General features: G+C 43.7%; 1 protein-coding gene across 2 annotated transcripts in view; it reads left to right on the plus strand.

Annotated features, from left to right (window-relative positions):
* Nucleotides 1-25,314, plus strand: part of LOC148542034 (ATP-dependent translocase ABCB1-like) — a 179,931-nt gene that overhangs the window by 43,381 nt on the left and 111,236 nt on the right. For both annotated transcript variants that reach the window (XM_088476416.1, XM_088476411.1), the window contains exons 2-3: nucleotides 13,724-13,776; nucleotides 15,987-16,077. In XM_088476416.1, the coding sequence (XP_088332542.1) occupies nucleotides 13,724-13,776; nucleotides 15,987-16,077 (144 nt within the window). The remainder of the gene's footprint in view (nucleotides 1-13,723; nucleotides 13,777-15,986; nucleotides 16,078-25,314) is intronic.

A 25,314-nucleotide genomic window follows, 5' to 3' on the forward strand; every position in this document is an offset into this window, starting at 1 on the left:
ATGTGGCAAGAATACGGACAGGAGTACAGACACAGTTCAAGGTGCGGCTACTGAACTGCCAAGGTACGGACAGAGTTCAATGCGGCCTTGTAGGCCGTGATGTGGCTCAGACAGCCGGGATGCAGCTACTGAGCCGTGACAATGCAGACAAAGTATAATGCGGCCTTGCAGGCCGAGGTGCTGGAACTAGACAGCAGGCAGGTGTACTCAGACGCGGCAGGAACACAATTTGGGAGCAGCGAGGTGGAGAACCTCGCTGGTAGAATTGCAGGCAATAAACAGACACGGCTTGATGCTGCCTTGCAGGCCGAGGTGCAGGAACTAGACAGCAGACAGGTGTACTCTAATGCAGCAGAAATATTGACTGGAAGCAACAAGGATGAGAACACTGCAGACTGACTCCGGTGGACACGAACAAACACAGCTTGGCAGTACTGAGGTATGAAGCTGCCACAGGCAAAAGCAAGGTATGATGCCCAAGTGCTGCAGAACAAACAGGCATGTACTGGACACTGGGGAAATGACTCTATAAACAGGGACTGTAGAACTTGGAAGACCGGCTAGGACTCAGACTTCTGAGGACAGACCAACTAACAAAGTATGTCAGACAGTATAACCAGCATGGAATGAGGGGTTGACTGTAACTTAACAGATGCAGCATCCAATCAGAGCAAAACCCTGCAAGCCTCCCTAATGACAGGCTAGTGTGCACCTGAGCTGCACACAGACAGATGATGATTACTGAGCACCTGACAAAACATACAGACATGAATGTCAGGCTATGAGCTAAACACAGACAAGACAGGCATAAACAATAAAAAATGGGAAAAAAGGCGCAACCTTCTAGAATATAATAAACAATGAATATAAATAATCCTAATACAAGTCCACAAAATCGCTAAAGAAGTGAAAGAAAATGTCCTCCTTCAATTTTCAGAGTTGGGTAATTCCGACAAATGAGATCCTCGTGGTAGACATGCAAAAAAAAGGGAGAAAATCGCAATATAGCGTAATATATTGATTTTAATCACATAAAAATTGACACGACGTATATCCAACATTTAAAATCCTCCACCAATATCAACGCAGCGTACCAGAGATGGCGGTGTATAATGCACACCCATTCACGTATATAAGCCAAACAATCCAAAGTCTCCCGGGTACAACCTGGAATGGCAGCTCCTGGATGTGCACTCTTCCCTTAGATGTTAAAAATCCACTGGTGCTGTGTTCCTTTCACCAACGCGTTTCAACTCCTATCTGGAGTCTTTTTCAAGGTGTATGTGGTTGGTGGCTTAGTCAGTACCTTAAATATCCCCTGCTACCCTCTGATAGGTTTAATCTTGGAAGGAGGAGTCCAATAGTAAAATCCATTTTTTCATTATACCAATAAAATAGTCATAATACCTAAATAAGTATAAATATAACTAAAAACAATTCTATAGATCTACAATAAAAATAAATAATATAAATGGAAATAGCATTTTCATTCCAAAAATACATCGTTCAGTGGGGACGCGTCACTTCCTGTTTATACAATACCCGGAAGTGTGCCGCTGATTCCCCCGGCTTAAACCAACCTCGTGGCCTCAACAAGGACCGCGTAGCCTCGACGTCCTTCCGGCAAAACAATCCCCTCCGCAGCGTCACAGCCAGACGCTTCGTCAGCGCATCCCCGTCGGTACACGGGAACAAGCCTGTCCCACGTGTCGGAAGTCGGGGGCCGCAAGGCTTCCGGCGGACAGATAATACATATATCACATCCGGAAAAAACATTGCAGCGTGCTGTATGTAAACAATACATCACTTCCGATGTAAACAGACCCACTCTTATACATAATATAAATACATAAACAAGAAAACAATACTTGTAATAAAACTAAAAAAATGGTTCTAGAGGAACCATTTAAGTTCAAAATCGACATTTAGTCCGTAAGGTACTAAAGTGCCAATTTCATAAATGGATTTCATCTCTGTTCTAGCCAAAGAAGTTTCCACATCTCTTTTTCTCCAATGGCCTTCTATTTGTTGGATTCCTATCACCAATTTCAAATATTTGACGGAGCATTGGTGAACTTCTTTAAAATGTTTAGAGAGTGAGTGGTTTTCAATGTTCCTAATGTGCTCGGCCCAGCTAACTCTTAAAGGCCTAGAAGTTCGGCCAATATACTGAAGGCCGCAGCTACACTCAATTAAATATACACAATTCTTATTGTTACAAGTGATAAAATCACGAATCTCATATTGTAAATTTTTTGAATTGGCACAATATTTTTCTATTTTACTTGACTGATTCTGATGATTTTTGCACATAATACATACACCACATCTGTAAAATCCTTTGCTTTTGACTCTCCCTTCTCTTTTCTTAAAAATTGCTCCTTTCACTAATTTATTCTTCAAGTTGGGAGCTCTCCTATAAATAAATTTTGGGTTCTTAGGGACAATGGATTTGAGTATGGGATCTTCTTCCAAGAGATGCCAGTGTTTTCTTATGATTTTTTCAACCTCCTTATGTTGTCCATTAAAAGTGGTTATAAAGGGGAGAGAAATCTCTTTTTTAACTTTATCCTTAGTAATGAGCAACTCTTCCCTGTCAATATTTATCATTTGTTCTATTACGGGATCAATGTCAGTAGTGGTGTATCCTTTAGATAAAAATTTTGATTTAAAATCTTTTGCTTGTTCTTTAAAAACTTGGACATCAGTGCAATTCCGCCTTATCCGTCTAATTTGTCCCTTGGGGATATTATTCAACCATAAAGGGTGGTGGTTACTCTCAGTACTTATATAGGAGTTACTGTCAGTCGGCTTGCAATAATTCCTAGTATGTAAAGTGCTATCTTGTATGTATAGGACTAAATCTAAAAAACAAATTTCCTCAATACTAGAATTGAAAGATAAATCAATATTAAAAGAGTTACAATTAAGTCCAGAACAAAACATATTAAGACTGTCAAGATCCCCCTCCCATATAAATAAAATATCATCAATAAAATGATACCATTTAAAAATATTATGAATAAAATGGTTATTGGTCCATATAAAATGCTCCTCCCACCATCCCATGAAAAGATTTGCATATGCAGGGGCAAAACGTGTCCCCATGGCTGTTCCCTTCCGCTGTTGGTAAAATTTTTCATTATACCAAAAGAAGTTATTTTCCAAAATAAACTTAATGCCCTCACAGACAAAGTTAATTTTACACAACGAAGTATCACTCTTAGTGAGAAAAAATTTAACAGCCTCTATACCATGAGAATGGTCAATAATAGTATAGAGCGAGCTAACATCAGCTGTGACCAATATATAATTATCCTTCCATTTTACTTCTTTTAATTTATTTAAAACGTCAGTGGTATCTTTTAAATAAGATGGGATCTTTAAAACCTCCGGCTGTAAACAATAATCAATAAAATGGGACAGATTCGAAGTGGCAGAGTCTGTACCTGCCACAATTGGACGTCCTGGGGGATTGGTACAGTCTTTATGGACCTTGGGGAGAATATAGAATATTGGAATAGTAGGTTTTTCAATATACATATATTTTTCCTCATTTTCCGTTATAGCCCCTTCTATTCTATATTTTTGTAACATACTTTTGAGATTTTTATTTATTTTGTCACTAGGATTAGTTTTCAAAGGTCCATACGTCTCTCTGTCATTGAGCTGCCTCATAACTTCTTTGTCATATTTAACAGAGTCCATAACTACAACTCCACCTCCCTTATCGGCGGGTTTTATCGTAATATCTGAGTTTTCACTCAGATTTAATACAGCTTGTCTTTCCTTTGAGCTCATATTTCCAAATTTGCCCCATTTTGGTTGGATCCTATTCAATTCTGCCGATACGAGTTTATTGAAACTCTCTACTAAATAACCTCTTTGAAAAATGGGATTGAAAGTGGATTTGGGTTTAAAGATCTCAATTTCTTCCGACCTTTCCCCCTTTTGGCTCAAAAAATATTTCTTCAAGGAAATTTTTCTAATAAATTTCTGCAAATCCACATAGGTTTCAAATTTGTTAAGTCTATTATTAGGAGCAAATGTGAGTCCCTTTTTCAAGACTACATTTTCTTCATTAGTCAGAGTGTGATTACTTAAGTTGAAAACTTTTGTTTCTCTCAAATCATTGGATATGGATGTAGGGATATTAACTTTCAAAGTATTCTCACTAACATTAACTTTTTTACTTCTACCTTTTCCTCTACATCCCCTTTTATTTATTTTCTTTTTTGTATTTAGAAGTTTGTTTTCTTCCCTCTCTGACTCTTTCCTAAAAAATCTTCCTTGTTCAAAATATCAAATTTGTTTCGTGTGGGTATGGAATAATTCGATCTTGAAGGTTCTCTAGCATGCCACTCATCTTTCACATAAAATCTTTCTTTGCCCTGGTTAAAATGGTATCTATTACGGTAATTCATCCCTCTTCTTGGTATGGTATCATGATGATAGTTCCATTTTCTAACAGGAGTATTATACCTCTCATCTCTCCATCCAGTTTTAGGTCTTATCCAATTCTTACCAAAGTTGGAATTTCTCCTCACCCTTGCTCTATCCCCTCTCCAATCTCTATTGTATTTGGAATGTTTCTTTAAACTTTCGTATCTATTATTTTCTAATTCATCACAACTGCATATGGAATCAGCTTCATTATCTGTGTCATAATTGACAATGGGGGTTCTGAATATATTAGCCCCGCTTATATTGCTATGAGGTACATTCTCTTTATTTTCTTCTATTCCTTCCTCCCTTTTAAGGGGATCAGAAAATTGTGAGACCATGGAAAGAAATATGGAATTCAGAATTGTCAAAAAGGAAAAAGAAATTATTTTGAGAAAAAAACGTAAATTCCAAAAAGATAAGGTGGAAAGGGAGGAAGGAATTGAAGAAAATAAAGAGAATGTACCTCATAATTTAGGACAGGACATGATGTAGTGTCTCAGTATCAACTATGACTGGGAACTGCCACCAAGATGATCTGCTTACCGCAGATCCTAACATTGTTTTTTCCCAAAACTCATGACATCACTTAGGAACTTCATGACAAGACATCATACGCACTGGTCGTGCACATAGTAGAGAATGGCTACCTCTACTGTGTAGATGCATTTGGTGGTCCCTATGTACTAGGGAGTGTGGCCACTGGATGGGGCGTGGTCATGTACCATTGTGGTGTAGCTTCCAAGGAGTTGATAAAGGCTTAAACGGCCGAAATGCGTTGGAGACCACCTCAGCTCTTCATTAGCCCCACTTGCACCCATTGCCAATACATCCCAGCCCACAAGCAGACCCCGCATGCACGATCTACCCATGCTGCCTGTCCCATCCGGGACTTGCACACTGACCCCATGGGACCGTGGTGTCAAATCACTGCGTGGAACTCCACATCAATACAGATCCACATCCAGTGACTTTCACAGATGAACATCATGGGTGCCTGTCTTCCAGGCACCCCGCGGGACCGCGGAGGCAACAAACATCCCCTGGCCAGCTATTGGGACTCCCCAAGCCACCAATTAACCTACCGGTAGGTAACGTATCCCATCTGCAGTGCAGGACGCCGCCAACTGCATGAACTCCTGGACGGCTCACCTTCAGTACACCCCGGTTGCTACAAGTCTGTCAACCAAAGGTCCAGCAGAGGAATGTGCAGGAGTAAGGACCGCACGCCAAAGGAGCCTCCTGAAAGACTCAACCTACCTCACAACCGTGGGCTGTACCAAGGCAACACCCCCATCCACAAGTACTGGACTTACTTACAGAGCCGCCTAGGGAAGCAGTGTGCCTACCCAATAAATAGGTTGGACTACATACCCTTTGTCAGTGTCCTTTTTTCCCCCCTTCCATTCCCATCTCACACAAATTCTAGCACCACTGTCCCGCCCCCCCATCAACAACCCTCCCACCCTTTTGCCCTCCACACATCCCCTGTCCCCCACCCCACCACCATCTGCAGTCACACAGGAGCGCGTGTACACCCCCCTCTATTGTATACCTGGCGGCTGTTCAGGCAAAGTCAAGATGTTCCAATCATCAATTGACTGATATTGATGACTGATATGTAAAAATTTATATTAATGTTATGCGTTTCAATTTTTATTTTCTAAAGTTGTAAAAAATAAATAGATGTTCTTGACATAACTCAATCATAAAAAACCCCTGACAATTTCTGAGCAGTTTTAAAAAAAAAAATAGCTACTTATGTGGTTAGACAATTATCAGACCAAGGAGATGATCTATGAAACCTTCTGTAGAGGACAACAGGAGGTGTTGACCTTAGCAGCCAATCAGATTATAGATATAATTTATGAAGTACATTCATAAAATTGATAGTTTGAATCTGATTACTTGCTATGGTCAACACCTCCTCTCATCCTCTTCAGAAGTTTTCATAATTCTCCCCCCCAACATTTGATTTAACCCTACAATTTACTTTTGAAAAGTGGTCAGAGATCAAGGACAGGTCCCTGCTTGATTGTACACTTGCAATATTTTACCATAAGCAGCAACATTAGCATAAGTTGTGTTTGATTTACTGTGTCAGTTAAGCAGTTCTTTAGTTATGTGACTTTAGCAAATGACCCTCAAGATCTTGTGTGGCCTTCTTGGCAAACAGTCTTGTTATGCCAACACTGTTGCAATATTTAGAGCATTGCACAATTCCGCCAAAGGAGCAAAATATGGGAAACCTGACTTAGCAAGTTTATTGCCTCTGGCACTTGTTGCCTCTGATCACTAGGAATGGATATGCCAATACATAGCCATTTACTTTGCATAGATTTTGTTTCATTAATATAGTGGAATATTTTTGAAGCTATTACAAAGCTATAAAACCTGAATTATTTCTCGTAGGAGATATATATATGTTCCCTTTCTTTCCTGACTGCTTTAAACCAAGCTCCATTAATTAATTGATGTAAAAAGCTTATTAATAATTCATTTTATTGAGCCCAGGTACAGGTTTAGTTTTAAACCCAAAATATCCCAGAAGACATCTGTATGGAAGAAAGAACGCTAGTTATGGCAAACTGATTTACCAGGCTATCCAGGACTGTTTGTTCTTGCATCCACTTGCAGCAGGGCAACATTAGGAATGAGTCAGATGAAGCTACAGCTCCAAGCCTCCACATATAATAGACCAATTTTCTTCTTCAGGGTCCATATAGTTCACAGGATATACCTTGGGGTATGTAGTTGGAACGATCCAATGCACCAAACAGCTACAGCTTTGGAGCTCCCAGCATGCACTGGTCCTCCTCCCTATATACCCCACCCTCAGCCACAGGCATTCAGTTTTTTTGTTTGGTGAGCGGCAAAACCAGTCGCACCTGTTATACAGCGGGACTTCCTAGGCAGTCCCAGGCTTTTTTATTTTATGATTTACCTAAGTTTTTGAACTTCAGAGTTTAGCGGTACCAGGCGCCGGTAATGATGCATGTACCACGACTCCTTCTACCTTCGCCGATGCCGAAACACCAGTACCGCTATATGCCCTGAGGTTTTCGGCAGGCCTCAGCGTGGCTTAGCTAGCGGCTTTTGCTGAGGTCTGGACTACAGTCGGATCACATAGATGTCAGGTAAGCTATTCCTCACAAGGAATTGTGCACGGCAGTCCTGGCCTCCGGTGTAGAGACACATCGGAGGCAGCTGCGGGTGAAGGCCTCGTGTAACGTGTCCTCACTAAGGCGGACGGGACCATATCGTCTGTCGCCGGGGAAGGGTAGAAAGACACACTAGAGGCACACTAGTCAACGTCTTACAACTATGAGGTCAGCGTACCTGGCCGTCAAAATCGCAGCCTTGGGGAGATAGACGCTCCCCCGGACGCTCCTCCCAAACGCAACTTCCGATTATGGATTCCCACGTCTGGTTTACTATATCTGACCACCTCATGTATAAGATGCTTGCATTTAGCGTTTGTGTGTGTACTGCTGAAGCTGTTGGTCTCAGAGGTTTGGTCTGTCTCCCTGTGTACCTCTCCCTTGGGTATACAGCACTCTACATCCTACCATTACCCCTACGGGGCTGGTTAGTTGATTCAGAGTCCATTTGCAATAGCAATGTGCATATTTATGCATTGTATGTGACTGTAATGCTAGCTGCTGTATTTAAGATCATGCAAGTCCTGTTTTGCATGCTTGTCTGAGAAGGATGTTAACCAGGATGGATTGTGTAATAACCTCTCGATACCCATTTGCAATTTTGCAAATTTGCAAATCAATGTTTTCATTATCTGGAGCTTTTACCTGACCAGTTGTAGCTGTAGCCTAGGTAGCCAAAGCTATGGAAGATAGGACAAAGTCTCTGGAAGATACTATGCCTGATGCAACCATAGAGCAGCAGTCTCTTCTCAGTCAAATGCGAGAATCAGCTGTGTATATGGGGGAAGCGGTGTTTGACGCAGGTATCCTGGCATCTAGGGTCTCAGCAAACTCAGTTGCAGCCCGAAGACCTGGAAAGCAGATGCAGGGTGCAAAAAGGCTCTGGAATCTTTGCCTTTTGCGGGCAAGGTACTGTTTGGACCAGAGCTGAATAACATAGTGACTTCTTTGGCAACATCGAAGTCTGCGGAATTGCCATCTATGACTACTCCTTGGTTTAGGCAGTCGTCATCTCGGTCCTCCAGACAGTCATTCCGACAGGAAGCCGCAACCCAAGAAATCTTGGTCAACTAAACCTCCTGCTTCGAAGCCAGACGGTAAGCCTACTTGCTGATGAAGGTGGCCTCCCCCTGAGGATTTCAGGGTTGGAGGCCGCCTTCTATAGTTCTCCCAGGCTTGGCATCAGACAACCACGGATTCCTGGGTGCAAGAGCTGGTCTCTCAGGGTTATGCCATCACGTTCCTGAGGCATCCCCCTCAGAGGTTTGTGGGTACAACCCTTCCTTCAGACCTGGTCAGAGCTTCAACCTACCAGGAGTATATTGGGGCCTTCCTGAAGTCAGGAGTCATAGTCCCTGTTCCTGTGATGCAACAGGGAAGAGGTTGTTATTCAAATTAATTTTTTAATCGAAAACCCAATGGGTCGCACCGCCCTATCCTGAATCTGAAGATTCATCAAGGTGCCCAAATTCTGTATAGAAACCCTATGGCCAATTATGCTGGCTATGGAGCCTGGAGATTTCATGGTCTCCCTGGACATACAGGATGCATATCTGCATGTTCAGATTGCAAGATGCTACCAGCCCTTTTTAAGATTGGCGGTAGATGAGCAACATTACCATTTTCAGGCTCTACCCTTCGGCCTAGCCACAGCCCCTTGGGTATTTACCAAGATAGTGGCAGTAATGATGGCTTATCTCAGATGACAAGGAGTCAGAATACTGTCATATTTGGATGACCTCCTGATATTAGCACAATCTCAGGAGATGTTACAATGTCATCTACGGATGACCATTGTCTGCTTACAAGAGCACGGCTTGGTAATCAATTGGAAAAAGTATTCTCTTTTTCCATCTCAGCAGATGGTGTACTTGGGGGCGCTGCTGGACTCCCTGGGATGGAGGATTCTTCTACCAGTGTCAGTTCACTTGGCAATTCAGGTGCTGGGCTCCATGGTATCCACATTCGACATGGTGGCTTATGCCCAGTTCAATTTCAGGTCCCTGCAGCAATGGATTCTGGCACATTGGGATGGTCAGTATCATCGGATAAAGTGTCAGATGATTTGCATCTCGCCAGAGGTTCGGCTCTCCCTTGTTTCGTGGCTGGAGATGACTCATTTAGACAAGGGTCGTCCGTTATGGGTCCTGGAATGGGTACTCCTCACCACAGATGCAAGTCTGCGAGGATGGGGATGTGGTGACAGGTCATCAATCACACCTTTCAGGGAAGGTGGATGGTTCAGGAAAGTCACCTACCAATAAATATCTTGAAGCATCGTGCAGTACACAAAGCACTCATAATGGCGTAGGACATCCTACAGGATAGGCCTGTCCAGGTTCAGTCCGACAATGTGACAGCAGTGGCCTACATCAACCATCAGGAAGGCACACGAAGTCCGGCTGCCATGAAGGAAGTGGCGAAAATTCTGCTGTGGGCAGAATGCCATCTTCTGGCAATCTCTGCAATATTCATCCCAGGAGTTCTCAACTGGGAAGCAGACTTGCATCCGGACGTAGACCACATCCACAAGGTCCCCAGGTACGGGTCCAGAACAAGGGACCCCTCAGCCGCCTTCATAGATGCTCTGGCGGTGAGGTGGGCTTCAGGTTGGCATACCGTTACCTCCAATCTCCCTCCTTCCAGGAGTCATCAGAAAGTTCAAGCAGGAAGGCGGCAGGATAATGCTAATAGCCCCTGCCTGGCCCAGGAGGCATTGGTTTTCCAATCTGACATGTTTATCCATAGACAGTCCACTTCCACTGCCTCTACGGCCAAATCTGCTAATGTAGGGTCCTGCCTATATCAGGATTTTCCTCGGCTGGCTTTGACGACAAGGCTCTTGAGTCTTCCATCTTAAAGGCCAAGGGTTTTTCTGACTCTGTGATTCAGACAATGCTGAGGGCAAGGAAGCCTGCTTCTGCCCGCATCTATAACAGGATTTGGCATTCATTTTTTCTTTGGTGTTCTCGCAGAAATATGATCCTAAGATTTTCAGGGTCTCAAGAGTACTTGCTTTTCTTCAGGCTGGATTAGACTTAGGTCTTCGCCTGGCTACCTTGAGAGTCGAGGTTTCTGCTTTGACAGTTTGGTTCCAGCGCAGAATTGTCCCTCTGCCAGATGTTAGAACATTCTTACAGGGGGTTCTTCGGCTGCAACCTCTGGTGGCACCATGGGATTTATCCTTGGTTCTCAGGGCACTGCAATCTCCTCCCTTTGGACCCTTGGATAAGGTGGACTTGCAATGGTTGACAGCAAAGACACTTTTTCTCCACACTATTTCCTCGGCTTGCAGAGTTTCTGACTTAGCAGTGCTGTCATTTCGCTCTCCATATTTGATTTTTAATCAAAATAGAGCTGTCCTCCGTACTAAGGCACGTTACCTTCCAAAGGTGGTTTGCTGTTTTCATATAAATGAGAAAATTGTAGTCCCGGCCTTTCAGTCTTTCAGAAGCTTCTCTGGATGTGGTTAGAGTGCTTTATATTTACGTGGATCGTACCAGTTCCATCAGGAAATCAGAGTCGCCCTTTGTGTTATATGGATTTCACAAACGAGGCTGGCCAGAACACAAACAAACTTTGGCTCGCTGGCTGTGTAGGACTATTTCTCTGGTCTATACACAGGCTCATCTCCCTGTCCCTAACAAGGTGACAGCACATTCTACTCAGTCTGTAGGACCATCATGGGTGGATAGACATGGTGCCTGACTGAACAGCTGTGCAAAGCAGCCACTTGGGTCTTCTGTGCATTTGATACTTTTGTCTCCCAGGATGCTTCCTTTGGGTGGTGAATTCTCCTCTCTGCGCAGGAGCGTCCCCACCCTTAAGGGAACTGCTTTAGGACGTCCCCATGGTAGAACCTGTAGACCCTATGGAACCTGAAGAAGAAAATAAGAGTTATGGTATAACATACCTTTGTTAACTTTTTCTCCTTGGGGTCCATTTGGGTCCACAGGGCACCTCCTTGATGCATCTGGCCTCAGTTGGGATCTGTTCTTTAGCCTTTTTGTATCACTGATTCCCTTTTCATATGTTGAGTGTTTCTTGTGTACATTATACTTCCTTATCCACTTTCCGTCTCTTGCTGTTAGGCTTGTTTAAAAACTGAATTCCTGTCCCTGAGGGCAGGGTATATAGGGAGGAGGACCAGTGCATGCTGGGAGCTCCAAATCTGTAGCTGTTTGGTGCATTGGATCGTTCCAACTACATACCCCAAGTTAGATCCTGTGGACCCTATGGACCTCAAAGAAAAAGAGTTAGCAAAGGTATACCATAACTCTTATTTTTATGACGTCTTGATGATGAGCAATCACCAGCTGGTGACACAGTTGGCCGTAAATCATAAGTATTAAAAGTATATTATTATTTTCCTCACAAAATAATGTAAATTTTTCTACTTTTATGTAGACATGAGGGCTTATACAGTAGTACAGAGGTTCCGAATCGCTGTCCTCAAGGCTCCCCAACAGTTCAGGTTTCAGAGATATCCATGGTTTAGCAAAGCAGTGGCCTATCCATGGGGGACAATTAGGGCGATCGCCCCCCTACACATAGCCCCAATTTCCGGGAGTGACTGTCTGTCACTGTCAGCCGGCTGAGCCGCTCAATTGCCTGTGAGCAGTCAACCGGCAGTGCATTCAAGAGCTGCAGCGGCGTGCGCAGGTGGCCGCTGCACACAGCAGTCGAACTATGTGTGAGTGACAGTGACTCACAAGTCTGACTCCGGCGGGGCAAGGCTGGCCGGGCCCGGGCGGCGTGTGGCGGCGGGCAGGCTGAGAGACTGAGTTAAGTCTCTTCTGCAGCTGTGGGCTGTCTTCATTTGCGCATGCGCAATGTCAGTGAGAACACTGGGATCCGTCGAGGCAGGCTCCATCTTAGGAGCAGCGGAGGCGGGGAAGACGGCTGATGGTGGTCAGACTCAGTCAGAGTCAGAAACAGTGAGAGCGTTGTTGTGTCCTGTGGCCTGCCTGTCACTTTTCACTTTTTTACTGTGAGTGCACAATGTGGGGCTGGAGCCTGGTGGGAGGGAGAGCCTGCTTTGCCTTTTACTTTACGGTGTGGCTTATTAATATTAGGGGGCCAGAGGGAGGTGGTCTGGTGCACATGTCTGTGGGGATGGGGAGAGTCACTGTTGGGCATATTATTATGGGGGTGGGTCCCAGGGGTCTGGTGCACTTATGGGGCTTGGGGGAGGGTGCCTTATTGTTGTGGGAGAGAGGCAGTGGGGGTCTGGTGCACATGTGGATATGGGCCGGGAGCCTGGTGGGAGAGAGCCTGCTCAGTTTGTTTACTTTTTTTTAGTATTTCTTAAAAATGGGAGGGGCAGAATTGTAAGTGGTAGGAGTTAGTATAAAATCGTAAACCGCCCCCCCCTAAAAGTAAAGTCTAGATCTTCCACTGTAGCACAGGTGGTTGAATCAAATTGACTGAGGTACTAATTAAGTCACCTGTGCTCAACTATGGAGATCTCTAAAACCTGAACTGTTGAGGACCGCGTTTGGGAACCTCTGCAGTAGTATATGGGGGTGTACATGCCCACATGGCAATGGCTACACCCACACAGCACTGGTCACACCTCCTCTGCTTCACACAATAGGCCCTTGTGCATTTTCAGCCCCTATGAAAGTTAACCCGGACCTGACTTGCAGGACCTTATTTCTATGCTTAAATAGGGCTAAGCATTTCTTTGTTTTTACCTGGAATTAGACAGGTCTTTCTGCAGAGATGTGTACTGGTGGTAGCTGTGATTTTAGGAGTAGCCTGTAGGCAGCCATGTGCTTTCAAGACTACGGTGCCAACGGTAATGGGGACTTAAACCATAACTTTTCTAGGCTAATTCTTATACATGTAGCACTTCTCAATAAATTTAAATGCAATGTTACAGTCAATTTGTTCCTAATTAGTTGATAGTGTTACATCTAAATAAATAATGCATATTTAGGTATGGGCTGGTTTGATGACCGTATCTGACTGTGCATAGCAACTTGGGCAAACAATATGGTTACAGTTCCTTTACAGAATGGCTTGAAACCTGTTTTTAGTCCCATAATATAACAGGCAGCATCTATAAATAAAATGTATAATTCTAATGCTTATATTTTAATTTCTTAATGTTACAGAATAAATATGAGAGAAGACACACACATACCCAGGAAAGACAAAACCATCATTGGTAAGTCACTAGTTTTACATTCTTGGCTGTTTACTTTGTATATTGATAGGTGTTTGCTCTCTTTTATTATCAGTATATAGAATATAGCTATTTAGTTATGTCCGCTCATTATTGCTCAATCCTGCTGTTGTTGTATATTTGGATCCATACATGATACCCATTAAATTGGGGAAGATAGCAATATATTTTGGCATGTATAATAACCTGTATAAACCAGTGTACATTCCCTATTAATGTATATAGAAGGACACGTTGCTTGAGCTGTAATAACCCATTACAGCTAGGATATTCCTTGAATTTACAACACAGTAAAAGGTTGGCATATTATAAAATATCAGGAATATTAATGTAAGGTCCACACTGAACAAGGGTTTGCGACTCGGCACAGCTTTTAATTTAATAATTTCCTACTTTACTATTTTGTTTTATTTTGCTGTATTTTATATATTTTCACTTGTAATTAGTGGTTATTAATAGTAATAAATAAAAGTTGTTTTATATGTTAAATAAGGCAAGATTTGAGCACCCCGTTACACACAATTACTTTCTCCAATTTTCCTTTTGTGCATAAACTGTTGTTTTATTATTCTCCAGTAATATAATGAAAATATGTGAATAATATTTTACATTTGTTTGTTAATCATTTAGTTTATAGAATAAACCAGAGACGTAACTAGACTTTGTGGTGCCCTGTGTAATTTTTTGGTGCCCTGTGTCAGAAAGAGCATGGGCCCCCCGCCCCCCTTATTAGGTCAATCTTGAAAAAGGATCTAATAGGTCTGAAACATTGCTTATTTAACCAACATTTTATTATGTATCCAATTTCTTGCAGTGCCATGCTTCTTTGCATATACTGTATATATATAAAATATATTATAAATGTATTATACTATATTGTTGACCCATCGCAGGTTGGCACAGAAGCAATTTTTAATTTATGGCGATAGTCTTATAAGGTTGCTTTGCAGACAACATTAGTAATTTTTCCTTTTGATGTCAGCATGAAAAGATTTAGTTTTGACGTGACACGCAAAAGGGCCATGTAAAGTTGTCCACTCAGGTCAACTCCAGCCTCGTTAGGTGTCTGTTCCTGTGATTTATTTATTGACATGCCAAAGCAAAGTCTTACCGGAAATTGGACTTGTTTGAAATTAAAGAATAATTTTTTACATAAATGTAATAGGAACGTTAAAAAAAGAAAAAATATAAAATTTTGTATCCGTAAACAGGGCTTACATAATTTTTTTCCGGAGAAACCGGATAACACATATCAATCTCTACATGTTATAAAATAAAGTCCATCGTTGTGATATATCTTTAATGGTTTAGGCAGCAAAAGCCAAGAAAGCGCTCAGACGTCTATTTTTATCATCGTTCTGCTTCACTAAAATCATCACTGCTTGGCTCCCTTCTGTCATACATTAATGTTTCATACACCTAAACCTTCCTCAACAAATTCTTTATAGAATAATGAAAACTGCATCAAAATCCATCCAGTGGTCCTCAAGATTAGCCCAAACAAACAGGCAGACGCTTACCAGGGACTTTATTTTATACTATGTATAGCCGTTGTACCTTAGTCAGGCTTGCCGACATTCTGGCAGTCCCCTCCAGGAGGAAGCAGCCATGTTGGACAAGCAGGAAGGAGTGATGCGTATAGAGGGGGCATGGCCGAGGATAATACCCTGCAATGGGGGCGGAGCAGGGGGAGAGACCACAAAATTAGTCATTTTGGCCTTGACCACGCTTCACAGTGCCTAAAATCCCTCACTATTTGATTCTGATATTGAATAAACATGTATTATATTACATAGATAAGCATCCATTTTTTTAAGATTATTAAGATTAACAGACTAGCCAACTACTTTCACTTTAGGGGTGTGAAGTGTTTGGATTATTTAAAAAAAAAAATAATAATAATTTTTAACAACTTTTCTTTGAAAAAATTATAAATATATCCTTTTCCTACTGAAGGTATCGTACATGTTGATTAAAAACATGTTAATTAATTTGTATTCAAAGGGGGGAATTCAATTCAATGTGATGGAAGCAATATGCTGTTCCAGAACAGCTATCTGACATATGCACAGCTGAGCATTCCAGCACCACTAATTGAATTCCACTGTAGTGTGTAAATGTATAGTTTCAATGATATAATATATATTTATTTAACTTTTGATTTGTAAATTTGTGGCTTTGCCTTCATTTAGATGGCTTTCCCGATCATACTTGTGACAACACTATATTTCAACAAGATGAAAAGCCAGGAAGTAATGGTGTGAGAGAGGAAACGGGTGACAAGTAAGGGACATTCTTCCCCTATCAGATATTTTTGTATCGCAGTTGGCGGTCAAACCATGCTGACTGACAAGGAGCATACATTTAATGTTTGTTAGGCAGTGTGATGTGAAATGACCTGGTGTCCTGGTGTCCTGCTTATTTGCACAGATTTGTTCATTAATACACAACAATACTTCTATTAAATCAAGGAGTCTATATGTTACAATACAGTACTGCAATTGCCTGCTTTGCTATTTTTAAAAAGTCAGTGGGGGGTCATTTACAAACACAAAAATTGCACATTCCTTATGTTGGAAATTCTAACACATTGCAATTTTACTTTCAAATGTCTGCTGTGATGTTTTATAAGAATGCACAGACAGTAAAAGTAAAAACATCAAGCCCTAGCACAACCTACTGTACTATCACGTTTTGATCTCCCCCCTTGATTCTTTACAACTTTGCGTTTTTACTCCTAAAATATTGCCTTTTGAAACTTTGTTTATTCTCTAAATAAATCATGAGATTATGGGAACATCAGGACTATATTTCACGTGCCTCATTGCAAATGTTCATGTTATATTTACAGTGGCATAGCATATGTGTGCATGTAAATACTCTCCCCTCTATAAATGTGCCTACATAAGCCTTAAAGACGGTCTGGAGGCAGTAATTTGGGTACGGTAGCTTGCATCTAAGATCTCTATCCTAGAACGCTGATTAAAATATATGTTCATACAAAACAAAATCTTGAATTTGCATAGGTGTAGAATTGGATGCATTCAGCAATGAATGTCACTGTGTATGTGTCCTGCCAGTTCCTCTTATTCAAGGGGCGTAATTTGTTGGAAAATATGAAAATAAGGAAGGAACTCACAAAAGAGGAATAATTAACATTTGCAGTGTACCGCTACATATTTAGAAAATCAATAGTATATACCACAGGTTTTCAAACTTGGGGCCTGATTCAGAGCAGAACGCTCTGACCAGAGCGCTCGCTCTGAATCAGTGCCCTCCTCCATGAAAATGGAGCGGCCTCCTGGTCGCTCGCATAGCTGTGGGTGACCACCCACAGCATATGCGAGCGTCCATGATGATGGTCGCGATGGTCTTGACCATCGCGACCATCGGGCTTGTGACAGAGACCCTACGGTAGGGTCTCGCTGCCGCAAGCCCTGGAGTGATTTTGGCTCTATCAGAGCCAAAATCACTCCCACTGACATCACTACTGATGTCAGTGGGGCCGGCTTCAGACGCTAGGCATTCCCATGGGAAAGCCTCCGTCTGGCAGGCACGCCCCCGGCACGCCCACCAAAGGGGGCGTGCTGTCAATCAACATTGACAGTACGCCCCCTTTGGTGCGAGACCCGGAGCGATGGAGAGCCCGTCGCTCGCCGGGTCTCGTGCATGCGCAAGACGGAGATCCCTCCGTCATGTGCATGCGCAGTGGGGGAACATCGACCCGCTTGCGAACGTCCTGCACTCGTGAGCGGGTCTGAATGACCCCCTTGGTCCTCAGGACCCCAAACAGTACATGTTTTCCAGGGCTCCTCACAGAATCGCAAGTAAAATAACTAGCTCCACCTGTGGATCTTTTAAAATTTGTCAGTGAGTAATGCCTACACCTGTGCAGCTGCTAGGTGACCTGGAAAAGGTGAACTGTTTGGGTGTTAGGATCTGAGGGCCTGATTCAGACCCGCTCGCAAGCGGTATGTGCTCGCAAGCGGTATGTGCGCGCAAGCGGTTGCTCCGGCGTTCCCTACAAACGCGGCGGCTGTCGATGTTGATCGACAGCTCGACCTGTTTTGAAGGTAGGGTGAGGGGGAAAACCGAGGCGTTCCTGAAGGAACGCCTGCCGTTTGTGGGTGGACCTACTGACATTACCAGTGATGTCAGTAGTGAGCTTCCGGCTCTATTAGAGCAGGAAGCTCACTGGGGCTTGCAGCAGACGAGACCCTAGCACAAGGGTAACGTCGCAAGCCCGATGGTCGCGACCATCGCAACCATCACCTGGCCGCTCACAAAAGCTGTGGGTGGTAACACACAGTTTAGCGAGTGGCCAGGAGGCCGGGTTTTTTTTTAATAAAGCGGCCGCCCTGATTCAGAGCGAGCGCTCGCTTTTTGCGAGCAGCTCTGAATCAGGCCCTGAGTTTGTTGTGGACCCGGGGTGGAAATAGGAGCAGACACTTGAACAGATTTAAATTGAAAACTGGGTCTTTTAATGGGTGAACTTGCAGACATGTACACAGATAATAAAATAAAGTCCAGCAGCGTTCTTCCGGGCCATAGCCTCTCCAATCCAGAAGATGTTTCAACTGACCCCTTCAGACATGGGAATCCAAGACTTGGGACACTTCCAACTCCACACCTCTCTCAGTTTGGACACAGGGAGGAACTGAAAGGACTTTGAGGAACTTGTTGAGAATCAACGGCTTGAGTAGAGATATGTGGAAGGATGTAGGGATTCTTAGGTAGGAAGGAAGTTGGAGATGGTAGGAAACTGGATTAATTACTTCAGTAATGGAAAAGGATCCAATGTATCGTGGGGCGAACTTCATTGACGGAACTCTGAGGCGCAAAATATGGGTGAATAGCCAGACTTAATCCCTGATTTGTATTTGAGGCACTTTCCTTCGCTTCCTGTCCGCCTGAATTTTATAATGTAAGGAGGTCTTTTCCAAATTTGTGCGTACTTGGGTCCACATTGAGGTGAACCTCCATACAGTGTCATCCACAGCCGGTACGTCATAGACAGGCAGACTCCAGACTTCAGGGACTCGAGGGTGAAGACCGTACACATAATAAGAAATGGAGTTTGATTTGTGGAGGAATGGTAAGAAGCGTTGTGCGCAAACTCAGCCCAGGGAAGAAATTCAGACCAATTATTTTGGGAGGAGGACATGAAAATTCTTAAAAAGGTCTTGAGATCCTGGTTTACTCTCTTAGTAGATCCATTACTTTGCAGGTGATAAGCCGTAGAGAAATTCAATTTCACTTGTAAAACAGAACAGAGCTCTCTCCAAAACTTTGCTACAAATTGAACACCATGATCCGAGACAATCTCGGCAGGAAGTCCATGGAGACGAAATATGTGTTGAACAAAAGGATGAGCCAGATCCGATGCAGAAGGTAATTTCTTCAAAAGTACATAGTGAACCATTTTTGAAAATTGGTCTAGCACGACCCAGATGGTGGTATAGCCATCATAATTTGGTAAATCTGTTATAAAATCCATGGAGAGGTGTGTTCACAGTCAAGATGGAATGGACAGAGGTAAAAGTTCACCAGCTGGGGATTGACGAGGAGACTTGTGCTGTGCACATAAGGTACAGGAAGAAATTAACTCCACTACGTCAACTTTCATTGAAGGCCACCAGTAAGATCTTCTTAGGAACTCCAGTGTTTTCCAAATGCCAGAGTGACCTGTGAATCGTGAAGAATGAGCCCATGTAAGTAGCTGCTGTCACGACCAGGGTTTCTCGGCATGGTGGTCGACGGGTAATACCTGTGAGGTCGCTGTGGAGGGGGGCATCTGGTGGTGGAGCTGGTGTTTGGCGAGGGGAATTGGCTGTGCATGGTGCTCTGCGGGCAGATTGTCACTCTGGGCTGGTGAGGCCTGGCGGTGTTTCCGTTTTTCCCGACATGGATGCCGCCATCTTGCCTCTGGCCAGGTGATTCAGTTGTCCAATCCTGGTGGGTCATGTGCTCTCTCCGGCCAGTCATGGTGCGGCACTTGGTATTTAGGAAGGTCCAGAGCCTCCCTTCATTGCCAGTGCAACATGTTTCTCAGCCACAGCTGACAGAGAGTTCCTGAGCTCATCACCTGCCTCCTTGGACACGTTACCTAGCCTGTTACCTTACCTGCTCCAACTGCTGGACTTCCCTGCACCCTCCATTTACCTTCCTCCTGCCTGAGTACCTGAGTCTGCTGTCACCCTGCACCTTGCCTCCACTTACACTCTGCTGGATCACATCCCCTCTGCCTGCATATCATTTCAGCTCACCAGACCTGCATACTGGACTGTTTCCTGCCTGTCACTATCTGGACATTCTCCCATTTGCTTCACTACAGTTCCCAAGTGCACTTCAGTGCTTTACCTGGACTTTTACTTTTGCCATATTCATGTCTATTAAACCACTCATTAAAAGTTCCACATTTTCATTTAAATCTGCTTCTGTGTCTGCTCCTATCACCACCCCGGGTCCACAACAAAACCAGAAACTCACAGTTTGCACTGGCCCCATGGATCCGGCCACTGAACAGGAGTCTGGAGTGGATTTATTCCGGTGTATTGCAGGCCATTTGGAAAACTTGGAAGCTATGCATCACCAAATGGCTCAGTTTCTACAGGAGATGTCTAAACGACAAGATAATCTGCAAACCTCGTTATCCACCCCAGGGGTATCAGCAACTACACCTGCTTCTGTGCCTGGAAACAGAGGGAACAGGGTATCAACCCATTTACACCTTCCTATGCCAAGCAAATTTGATGGCAACCCTAAGCTCTGTCGCGGGTTCCTGAATCAGTGTGATATACACTTCACCTTACAGCCTGATAACTTTCCCACTGCAAAAACTAAAGTGGCATACATCGTGTCTCTGTTGTCTGGCCGGCCCTGGATTGGGCTTCCCCACTCTGGGAGCATTCAGATTCGTTCCTGGATAACTATGCAGACTTTGTATCATCATCATTCAGGAGGATTTTTGATGAACCTGGATGCTCTGTATCAGCATCATCCAGTATCTTGACCCTGAGACAAGGAATCTGTCTGTCAGCCAATATGCCATACAGTTTAAAATTTTGGCATCAGAGGTCAAGTGGAATGAGGAAGCCCTTACCTCAGCCTTTTGGCATGGACTTTCGGACTGACTAAAGTATGATCTGGTCACCCGTGAGCTTCCCACTAACTTAAACAAGATTATTTCACTCTGTAACAAAATTGACCTATGCTTCAGAGAATGTCAGGCTGAAATAGAACTGACCGGCAAAGGTCATCTACTCCTCCCTTGCCTACCCATCCATCCCTTTCCCCTATGGATGAAGAGCCTATGCAGGTGAACCATACCCATCTCTCCAAAGAGGAACGTCAGAGAAGGATACTCAAAAACCTCTGCCTATACTGTGGAGATTCGGGTCGCCTAGTGGCCTCCTGCTCCCGTAAATCGGGAAACGCCCGTTCCTGACTGACCCTGGGGACATCAAGTTAGGAGTTATGAGCCTGTCCCCAAATACTAAAGATTTCATAATTATCTTAGCTATAGATCACAAGCCTAAACCTGTCTTCATTTCTGCTCTACTAGATTCTGGAGCAGCCGTATATGTTATGACTTCCAGCTTAGTTGACAAACTACAGATTCCTTGTACATCTCTCAATCACGCAATTTCCCTGACTGCTGTAGATGGATGGCCTCTAGCTAATGGAGCGGTCACCAAAGAAACTCAACCAGTACTAGTCCATATTTCAGCACTCGAGTCTTTAAAGTTCTTTGTGATACCTGAGGCTTACCAAGAAATCATTTTAGGACTACCCTGGTTACGCCAGCATAATCCCAGGATAGACTGGTGTTCAATGCAAATTCTTCCATGTTGGGCTGACTGTCAGAAATCCTGTCTTCCCAAGATACGACCTGTAACGAAAACAGCTTCATTAATATCTCCAGCAATTTCTAAGGAGTACCATATGTTCACTGATGTTTTTTCCGAACAACAGGCGAATGTCTTACCTCCTCACAGAGAATGGGATTGTCAAATTGATCTGTTGCCTGACAAGATGCCACCTCGTAGTTGCACCTACCCTCTTTCCTTGCCTGAGACAAAAGCTATGTCCGAATACATCCAGGAGAACCTAGCGAAAGGATTTATTCGTCCCTGCACCTCTCCTGCCGGAGCTAGGTTCTTTTTTGTCGGCAAGAAGGATGGTGGCTTAAGACCTTGTATAGACTATCAGGGCCTTAATGATATAATGGTCAAGAATCGATATCCGCTTCCATTGATCACAGAGTTGTTCGACAGGGTTAAGGGGTGCATCATATTCTCAAAGTTAGATCTGAGAGGGGCCTATAATCTCATCCATATTTGTGCAGGTGATGAATGGAAGACTACCTTTAATGCTAGAGTTGGACATTTTGAATACATTGTGATGCCCTTTGGGTTGTGAAATGCCACTGCTGTCTTTCAGGGCTTTGTTAATTAAATTTTCCTGGACTTGTTATATGTCTCAGTTGTTGTCTACCTGGATGACATACTGATTTTTTCATCCTCTTTACTGCAACATCATACACATGTGAAGGAAGTATTATCTCATCTGAGGAAGAACCACCTCTATTGCAAATTGGAGAAATGTGTCTTTAGTGTACCCAGTGTGCCATTCCTTGGTTATGTCATCTCTGGTTCCAGTCTTGAAATGGATCCCAAGAAGGTGCAGGCGATTTTGGATTGGTCCCGACCTCAAACCTTGAAAGCCATCCAGAGACTGCTTCGGTTTGCCAACTACTATATATGCTTTATCAAGGGATTTTCGTCATTGATGGCTCCCATTACAGCCCTGACCCGTAAAGGCGCTAATCCTGCGCTATGGTCACTTGAGGCAGAAACAGCCTTCCAGCTCCTAAAACAAGCCTTTATTTCTGCTCCAGTTCTATGACAACCAGATCTGGATAGGCTTTTTTTATTGGAAGTGGATGCATTACCAGAAGCTGTGGGAGCAGTCCTATCCCTGCGTTATGAAGACAATTGAGTTCATCCCTGTGGGATTTTCTCCAAAAAATTTTCTCCTGCCAAAAGAAATTATGCTATAGGTGAACAAGAACTCTTGGCAGTGAAGTTGGCATTAAAAAAGTGGAGATACCTGCTGGAAGGGGCTAAATTTCCCTTCACTGTCTTCACTGACCATAGGAAACTCCTCTTCCTCAAGAATATCCAGTGTGTGAGCCCTTGTATGGCCGGATGTGCAATATTCTTTGCTTGTTTTCAGTTCACTCTGACCTTCTGTTCTGGAGCCCTTAATCAGAAAGTGAATGATCTGTCTAGATGCCACCACACAGTTACAGCCTCCTACTGGGAAGACTGTTGTGGCCCCGTAGTTAAGGAAGCAGCTCCTCACCTGTGCTCATTCCTCTCGCTTTGCAGGCCACTCAGGTACTCAGAAGACTCTGGAACTTTTAAAAAGAGGCTATTGGTGGCCATCCATGAAGGCTGATGTCTTAGAGTTTATTTCTTCATGTACCTCTTGTGCCCAGCATAAGTCTTCAGGTCAAGCTCCAGCTGGTGAGTTGTTGCCATTACCTATTCCATCACGTCCATTGACGCATCTCTCTATGGACTTCGTAATGGATCTACCGAGCTCTCTGGGTTACACTAATATCTGGGTCGTAGTAGATGAAAATGGGCCATTATGTACCTCTAAAGAAACTGCCTACTGATCCTGACTTGGCTCATCTGTTCGTCCAACACATATTGCGTCTCCATGGTCTTCCTACCGAAATAGTTTCTGATCGTGGTGCTCAATTTGTAGCAAGATTTTGGAGAGCCCTATGTTCTGTTCTACAAGTAAAACTAAACTTCTCCATGGCTTATCATCCTCAAAGCAATGGATCCACAGAGAGGGTTAATCAAGACCTTGAGACCTTCCTGAGGATTTTTATGTCATCTTCTCAAGACAATTGGTCTGTATTGCTACCATGGGCTGAATTTGCACATAATGCCTCCTATCATTCTTCTACAAACCAAACTCCGTTCCAAGTTGTCTACGGCCTTCATCCTCAGGTCCCTGAATTTCAAAGCCTGCCTGTCTTTGATGTACCAGCCGTGGAGGATACTGTACGGAGATTTGCATCTATTTGGCTCAAGTACGTACTGACTTGGAGAAGGCATCCTCTTGCTACAAACTTCAGGCAGATAAAAAGCGTAGGAAGGTGCCACGCATGCAAGTTGGAGACCAAGTCTGGTTGTCTACCCGGAACCTATAGTTCAGAGTACCATCGCTGAAGTTTGCTCCACGTTTCATCGTACCCTTCTCCATCATAGAAATAATCAACCCTGTGGCTTATCGCCTTCAGTTACCCTCTTATCTGAAAGTCCCCAATTCTTTTCATACTGGATTACCTTCTGTTAAACACTATCTGGACTTTTTCCCATTGCCTCACTACAGTTCCCAAGTGCACTTTAGTGCTATACCCGGACTTTCTGTTTTACCACATTCATGTCTGTTAAGCCACTCATTAAAAACTCCACGTTTATTTTTAAATCTGCTTCAGTGTCTGCTCCTATTACCACCCCGGACTGCAACAAAACCAGAACCTCACAGTTTGCACTGGCCCAATGGACTTGACCACTGGACAGGAGTCTGGAGTGGATTTATTCCAGTGCATCGCAGGCCGTTTGGAAAACCTGGAAGCTATGCAGCACCAAATGGCCAAATTCCTGCAAGAAATGACTAAACGACAGGATAACTTGCAAACCTCTCTGCCCTCCCCTAATGTAACGGTAGTTACACCCGCTTCTGTGTTATGAAAATATGGGGTACAGGACATCCCCTTAGTTACATCTTCCTATGCCAAGTAAATTTGATGGCAACCCCAAGCTTTGTCGGGGGTTCCTGAATCAGTGTGACATTCATTTTACCTTGCAGAGTGATCATTTTCCAACTGCAAGAACTAAAGTGGCATACAACATGTCACTGTTGTCTGGCTCAGCCTTGGATTGGGCTTCCCCACTCCGAGAGCGTTCAGACTCTTTGCTGGACAACTATACCAACTTTGTGTCATCATTCAGGAGGATTTTTGATGAGCCTGGGTGTATCGGCCTCATCCAGTATCATGACACTGAAACAAGGAACCCGTCCTGTCAGCCAGTATGCCATACAGTTTCAGATTTTAGCATCAGAGCTCAAGTGGAATATGGAAGCCCTCACCTCAGCTTTTTGGCATGGGCTTTCTGATCGACTGAAAGATGATCTAGTCACCTGTGAGCTATCCACTTATCTGGACAATATGATTTCTCGCTGTAAAAAGATCGATTTATGCTTCAGAGAACGTCAAGCTGAAAAGCATAGAACTGATTGGCAAAGGTCATTTACTCCTCCCTCTACTACCCGTCCATCCCCTCCTTCTACAGATGAAGAGCCTATGCAGGTGAATCATACCCATCTCTCCAAAGAGGAACGCCAGAGAAGAATATTAAAAAACGTCTGTGGAGACGCGGGTCACCTGGTGGCCTCCTGTTCCCGTAAATCGGGAAACGCCCATTCCTAACTGAT

This window comes from Taudactylus pleione, unplaced genomic scaffold (assembly GCF_031769625.1).
Source record: "Taudactylus pleione unplaced genomic scaffold, aTauple2 ptg000016l, whole genome shotgun sequence".
In the NCBI taxonomy this organism is placed as follows: domain Eukaryota; kingdom Metazoa; phylum Chordata; class Amphibia; order Anura; family Myobatrachidae; genus Taudactylus; species Taudactylus pleione.